This window comes from Chanodichthys erythropterus, chromosome 24, assembly GCF_024489055.1.
Source record: "Chanodichthys erythropterus isolate Z2021 chromosome 24, ASM2448905v1, whole genome shotgun sequence".
Taxonomy (NCBI): Eukaryota; Metazoa; Chordata; class Actinopteri; order Cypriniformes; family Xenocyprididae; genus Chanodichthys; species Chanodichthys erythropterus.
Genome location: NC_090244.1, coordinates 27,087,778 through 27,094,487, shown reverse-complemented (window position 1 = coordinate 27,094,487; position 6,710 = coordinate 27,087,778). Strand labels below are relative to the sequence as shown.

At 36.1% G+C, this 6,710-nt stretch overlaps 1 protein-coding gene across 1 annotated transcript; it reads left to right on the top strand.

Annotated features, from left to right (window-relative positions):
- The first annotated feature begins 204 nt into the window (after positions 1–204).
- irx3b (iroquois homeobox 3b) lies at positions 205–3,182 on the top strand. The gene is made up of 2 exons (XM_067380055.1): positions 205–545; positions 1,503–3,182. Exons 1-2 carry the CDS (start codon positions 333–335, stop codon positions 2,379–2,381), a joined length of 1,092 nt encoding a protein of 363 aa, XP_067236156.1. The 5' UTR covers positions 205–332; the 3' UTR covers positions 2,382–3,182.
- The last annotated feature ends 3,528 nt before the right edge of the window (positions 3,183–6,710 follow it).

Here is a 6,710-nt window from a genome sequence, read left to right as displayed (position 1 = left end):
AGTTAGATATGATTAAATGATAATAAGAAAGAAATGATCGGACTATACGACAGACATTAGGCTGTGTGTGTGTGTGTGTGAGAGAGAGAGAGAGAGAGAGAGAGAGAGAGAGAGAGAGTTTTCAGAGATGGGAGGGGCCTGTGAGACACTAGAAATGTCAATCACACGAGTGTTGTGAACAATCACACTCAATCTGAATGTGACCTCAGTCCACCTCAGACTGGAGAGCGGCTTTAACTCTCACCGAGACTCTCCGTGAGTTTCCACTGAATCCTCCGTGTCAAAGGCGAGATCTGTGACTCTCTTACATCGCTCGGACCTTTGGCAGCAGCATGTCTCTCCCGCAGCTCGGCTATAAGTACATCAGACCGCTGTACTCCACGGAGCGGCACGCGGCGGTCGGCGGTCGCGTCGGCGCGGAGCTGAACGCGTCGGGCTCTCTCTCCAGCGTCCTCTCCAGCATGTACGGAGCTCCGTTCGCCAATGCGCAGGGATACAGCGCTTTCCTGCCCTACTCCAACGACCTCTCCATACTCAACCAGCTGGTGAGTGCATGTAGAATAAACGTTTGAGTTGAAGAACTTATCATTTGGATTTTCAAGCATCTTTAAGTTAGAAAATGATGTTGGAATTTTATACATATCCGACGACTAAAGCCTGTTAACTACTAACTACTTAAAATACAAATTTCGTAAGGACCAAAATAGCTTTTCTTATTCTCTAGTTATTTATTTCACAACTACAAATTGGTTCTTAAAAGAACACAGAATTCAAATACGCTAAAATATATATTTTTTTTTTTCTCTCCAAACAACGTTCAAGTCTAGAAATACAACCTTAAAATGTTCTTGATGAGAAAATGTCTTTAAATTGGAAAATGTTGCTACCATGTGAAATATTAATGACAAAACGTAGCCTATATGTTCGCTACTTAAAATAAAACTACAGAAACGATGCAAATTTAGGCAAACTTTTTTAGAGCTCAGAGAACGTTTGTCAAGTTCTACGATTTCATGGAACGAGCTGGAGACGATTTCATTTATCTATACAAATTAATAACTTAGTAACATCCATGTTTTTTGGGTTTTTTTTTTTTTTTTTTTTTTTTTTTTTAATATCGAATGGAATTTAAGAACCCTTGAAAACTTCGGAAATGTACTTCGTGCATTTTAAATGTTAAACAGATCAAAATGATTATTTATTACTACATTAAAGTTAAATAGTAAAAACTATTTTTAAGGTTCCAAGTAGATAAAAAAAAAAAACATAAGGAAACAACTGTATATTTCCATTTTACAGTGTGAGATGCTAAAACAAAAAACACTGAACAATTCTTTATTCTTAAAGATAGTTTCTTTTTCGTTTTCCCTTGGGTTATTCATGTCTCTCATCCATGATTTTTATTAAACAAATTTATAAATAAGTAAGCATATATAATAAGTAATATTTCTCTCAGTCAGATCCATGTGCTCATATCTACTTGTTTTTTTTTTCTGTCTAAGGGCTCACAGTACGAGTTTAAAGACAGTCCTGGGATTCAGCACGCAGGGTTTCCTCATGCGCCCTTCTACCCGTACGGACACCAGTATCAGTTCGGTGACCCGTCCCGACCGAAGAACGCCACCCGCGAGAGCACCAGCACCCTGAAGGCCTGGCTCAGTGAACACAGGAAAAACCCTTATCCCACCAAGGGGGAAAAAATCATGCTGGCCATCATCACCAAAATGACCCTCACTCAGGTGTCCACCTGGTTCGCCAACGCCCGCAGGAGACTGAAAAAAGAGAACAAAATGACTTGGGTTCCCAAAACAAGAACCGACGAGGAAGGAAATGTGTATACGAGTGACAACGAGGACGGAGACAAGAGGGACGAGGACGAGGAAATAGACCTGGAGAACATTGACACGGAAAATATCGAAGACAAGCAGGATTGTGATTATCAGGAGGACGAAAAGTCAGTGTCTAAAGTTTCTGACAGGACTGATTCTGATGCGTCTGAGGAATATGATGATGTGGGAGCCGAGAAGAGTTTTATGAGCAGTGTTATGAACGACACGAGAGAGGGAGACGAGGAGCAAATCAAAAAGAGTCCGGCAGCACAAGAGCCCACGAATAATGCGAGTCCACCTCAGAAGCCAAAGATCTGGTCTTTGGCTGAAACTGCAACGACACCGGACAGTCCCAAAAAGTCCTTGTGGATTCAGAGGAACTGTGACGCTCAGACAGTCAGGAATCCTCTCCATGTTCAGAACTGGACCAAAATGGCCTTTTCGGCCCATCAGATGGCTTTAACCAGCCATTACCTCGGACTAAAACACCAGACCACCTCAAACAGCCACACACATGTGAAGCATGGAGACCAGAGGACTCACAACCTATAGAAACAAATCAGACATTTAAAGACTTTTTCAGTTTTTTATTATTTATTTGTTTTATTTTTCACCTTCCTAACGGGAGTGTAACACGTCAGATCAGAGATATATCCAATTTCTAAAGGATTCCCTGAATTTATAATAGATTAAAGCTGTCTATTAGCTCTTCAATATGAGATTATATTAGAATATATTTTATATTGCTGACTTGAAAACATACATTCCATTGTGTTTAATTTTGCTAGAATCATGTGTTTTTATCCGTAGGATGCCCAGTTTTGTCTTTGAATAACAATCTTACACCATTGAATTCAGACCTAGCCTATTTTAAAAACAACAAATTAATCTAAAAGGTAATAGATTGTACACTTACAGAATTAGTTATTGGGAGTTATAATAAATCATGAAGGAAGTAGTGCCTATATGGGAATTTTAAAAGTCTTCTAATCATGTCACACACACACACACACACACACAAATTATGATTTGAGTAAGTGTTGCGTCTACATCTTTGTCTTATTTTAGCACATCCGTTTTAAGGATTCGCAATAAAATTGAACCTTATTGACTTTATGCTTATCTTTAAGAAGTGATTAAACAATATGAATTATCATCTTTTAATATTTTTGTTTTCCCAAATGCCTTGGATCTTAACAATCTGTTTGTCACGTTGCATTTTATATGTCATGTTTTGTCTGAATATTTTAAATGGGGTAAAACAAATAATATTTCAAAAGTTTTGTAAATGAAATGAAAATGTACCTACTTGAAATAATATTGTACAAATACATCTATTTTGAATATTAAATTGAAATCACAATTGTCGTAATGAATTTGTTCTTTCTTCTATTCAGTCTTTTTCAATAGACATTTTAATTGAATATTATGAGATGAGAATTAAAAACACAATGAAAATGAAAGAAATGTTAGTTGCTTACATTATTCATAATCACATTTAAATTAACCTGAACCATAAACTGCATCAAAATATGAAATAATTAAATAGAATTATGTCTATTTAGAATAGTAATATTGGTTATCTAAGGCCTAAATCTCAATCTCCTCTGACGTCACACTGAAAGAAAACAATTGTTGTCAAGCCACACTTGAGATGACTCAAGTTTTTCTTGAGGTCATCATGTTGCAGGTTCAGGATTGTCACGTGCTGTCTCTGCTTTAGAGCGCCATCTGCAGGCAGTCAAAAGATCCCAGTTAAACACATTTTCTGGCTTCTGCTCTAATTCGAGTCAAGATTAGATCATAAATACTCATACAATTCTTCATACTTGAACAAACCTTTTACCCCTAGTATGTAGGCTATCTTGTGCTACAGACATAAATGACACCTCATATCTTATGGCTTTATATCATGCTATTCTGATTTTATATCTCGTAATTGTTACTTTATATCACATAATTCTGAGACAAAAGAATTGTGAGAAAAAACCATGTGAAAAAAGTACATTTCTATAAAGTGCTCTATTTTCGCGCACTAATTTTGTACTTAATATACTAAAAATTCTTCTTTAGTACTTAAGAACATCTAAGTGTACTCAACTGTGCTTTAAGTACATTATAGAAGTGTACTTTTTTTCAGCTGGGAAGTCAGAATTGCGAGATATAAACTCCAAGAAAAAAGTTAGAATTGCGAGAAAAAAGTCAAAATTGCGGGATGTAAACTCACAATTTCAGAAAAAAAGTCAGAATTGTGAGAAAAAATGTCAGAATTGTGAGATATAAACTCACTTTTGTGAGAAAAAGGTCAGAATGTTTAGAAAAAAGTCAGAATTGCAATATAAATTTGCAATTGCAAGAATTTTGAGAAAATGTGAGAATTGTGAGACAAAAAAGTCAGAATTGTGCGAAAAATCTGAATTGCGAGATATAAATTAGCAATTGCAAGAAAAAAGTTAGAATTTAAAAAAAGAATCACAAGAGAAAAAAGTCAGAATTGTGAGATATAAACTTTTGAGAAGAAAGTTAGAATTCTGAGAATAAAATCTGAATTGCAAGAAAAAAGTGTGAGTTATAAATTCGCAATTGCAAGAAAAGTCAGAATTGTGAGAAAAAAGTCAGAATTGCGATATATAAACTTTTTTGAGAAAAGTTAGAATTGCAAGAAAAAAATCAGAATTGTGAGAAAAAAGGTCAGAACTGCAAGAAAAAAAGACAGAATTGTAAGAAAAAAGTCAGAACTGTGAGATATAAACGCGCAATTGCGAGAAAAAAGTCAGAATTGCAAGAAAAAAAAAAAGTCTGAATTGTTGGATAAAAAGTCTTTTACATTTTAAAGTTATCTTTTACATTTTTTTATTCCGTGGCGTAAACGAGCTTCAATAAATAAGAGCTCGGCTGTAGCTAAAATAGTAAACAATAAACTCACCATTACAAGCAGCCAATTGAATTGTTCTTTATGTCATTTTGGATTCTGATTCGACATATTTGCATTTCACTTGCTGTTTGCAGATCTATATCTATAATTAAATTGACAAAGATCTTGATAATAGTTCAGTGTAAGTTTAATGAGAGTTTCTGGATTTAAACCACAACTATCTGAACATATGAGGCATGTTAAAGGTTAACCCTTCTGTGATTGTTTATGTGTGTCTAGAGGACAGACGGCACAGAGAGGGAGGTGGCACTGATTTCATGCCTGCGTCTGATGGAGGCTTCTGATGGGAACGCTTTCATGGCACACAAAGGACCCTCGTCTGGATTGGGGGAGAAGGAGGACAGACTGAGGTCTCTCTCCATTCAGTTTAAAATTCCTCACCCTGTTCCCACAAGGTCTTGTCAGAGGGGTTACAGAACAATTATGGTAATAGTTTGTTTTCTTGAGTAAGTATCAAAGCAAATTAAGTGTTTATGTTCCACTCTGAAGTAATGTTATACTTTTATATCTCACTAGGCCTGTTTTTGCTCAAGATATCGACAATCTTGTGGGTCCTTGAGTAATGTCAGGTGTTACAATTAAACTAAAGTTTAGTTTCATGGAAGTCATTACTTATGAAGTAGAAGTAACCAACTAGCAACCACTCAGAAAACACTAGTAAATGCATAGCATGCTAACAACCACTCAAAAAATGCTAGCAAATAAATAGCATGCTAACATCCACTCGTAACACTCTAACAACTGTACAGTATGCTAACAATCAATATACATAAATACCTCATTTCAGATGCTAACATCATGCACACACAGTAAAAACCATTGAAAATCCTATGAAAATTATCTGCTGGAGTCTATTGTAAATGTAGATACTTATGTGAAAAACTAGTTACAGACGTACAGTCAACTTGCTCTCAAGTGCTCACGGACCAGCCATTTGACCATTCCAATATGGCTGACAGCTTATGTATAGCAGCCAATAGAAACAGCTGCTAAATAGGCATCTACATATACATATCTATGATGCTAACAATCCAACATGTTCTCCAACCAATACGCCTATATAGGTCGTTTGTCACTCAGACAACGAGCAACCACACATGCTAACAACCACTCAGAACACACTAGCAACTGCAAAACGTTAACAGCCACTCAAAACACGTTTACAACCATTAAGAACATGCTAGCAACCACATAACACTGTAACAACCACTCAGATAGTACATTTATGTCTCCAAGATGCTTCATCTGGAAAGCATCTATTTTGTGCAAACAATCGATAAACCTATTTAAAAACAACATCATAAACATCTTAAGACCAATTCACAATTTAACGACAGATGGCAAAAAATGCCGATTGAACATGTTCAACCTACGAAAACAAGAGCCGACCAATTTGAAATGGCATTTAAAGACATTTTCTAAACATCTGTTAAAGGAATAGTTCACCCAAAAATGAAAATAATCCCATGAGTTACTCACCCTCAAGCTATAGGTGTATATGATCTTCTTTCAGACAAACACAATCCGAGATATATTTAAAAATATCCTTAGTTCTCCAAGGTTTATAATGGTTGTGAATGGTAGGCCAAATTCTGAAGACAGAAAAAATGCATCCATCCATCCATAAAAAAAAAAAAAAAAATTATCCATACAACTCAAACTTTATAAATTCAAATAAGCTTCCGGCGGATGACCGTACGCATACTGCGCATGTCAATTTGGGAGGAAGAGCAACCTTTGACCGGACGTGATGACACAATGACGCACACATAGTCGCAGATGAGAGAGCAAAACAAAACACTTGTCACGAATCAGAAGTTTAAAATGAGAAATTTTAAAGAGAAATGTTGGAGGATTTCGATATAAGAGAAGAGGAGCTTGAGTTTGTTGCCCAGCCCTATTTGTTTGAACCGTGAGAGCCGTCTGAGCTTATGATACTCCAACAT

Excerpts from the sequence above, each read along its gene's own strand:
- irx3b (XM_067380055.1), top strand. The coding sequence starts at position 333 with ATGTCTCTCCCGCAGCTCGGCTATAAGTACATCAGACCGCTGTACTCC. Across the intron at positions 546-1,502 it reads TCTCCATACTCAACCAGCTG|GGCTCACAGTACGAGTTTAA; the intron begins GTGAGTGCATGT and ends TTTCTGTCTAAG.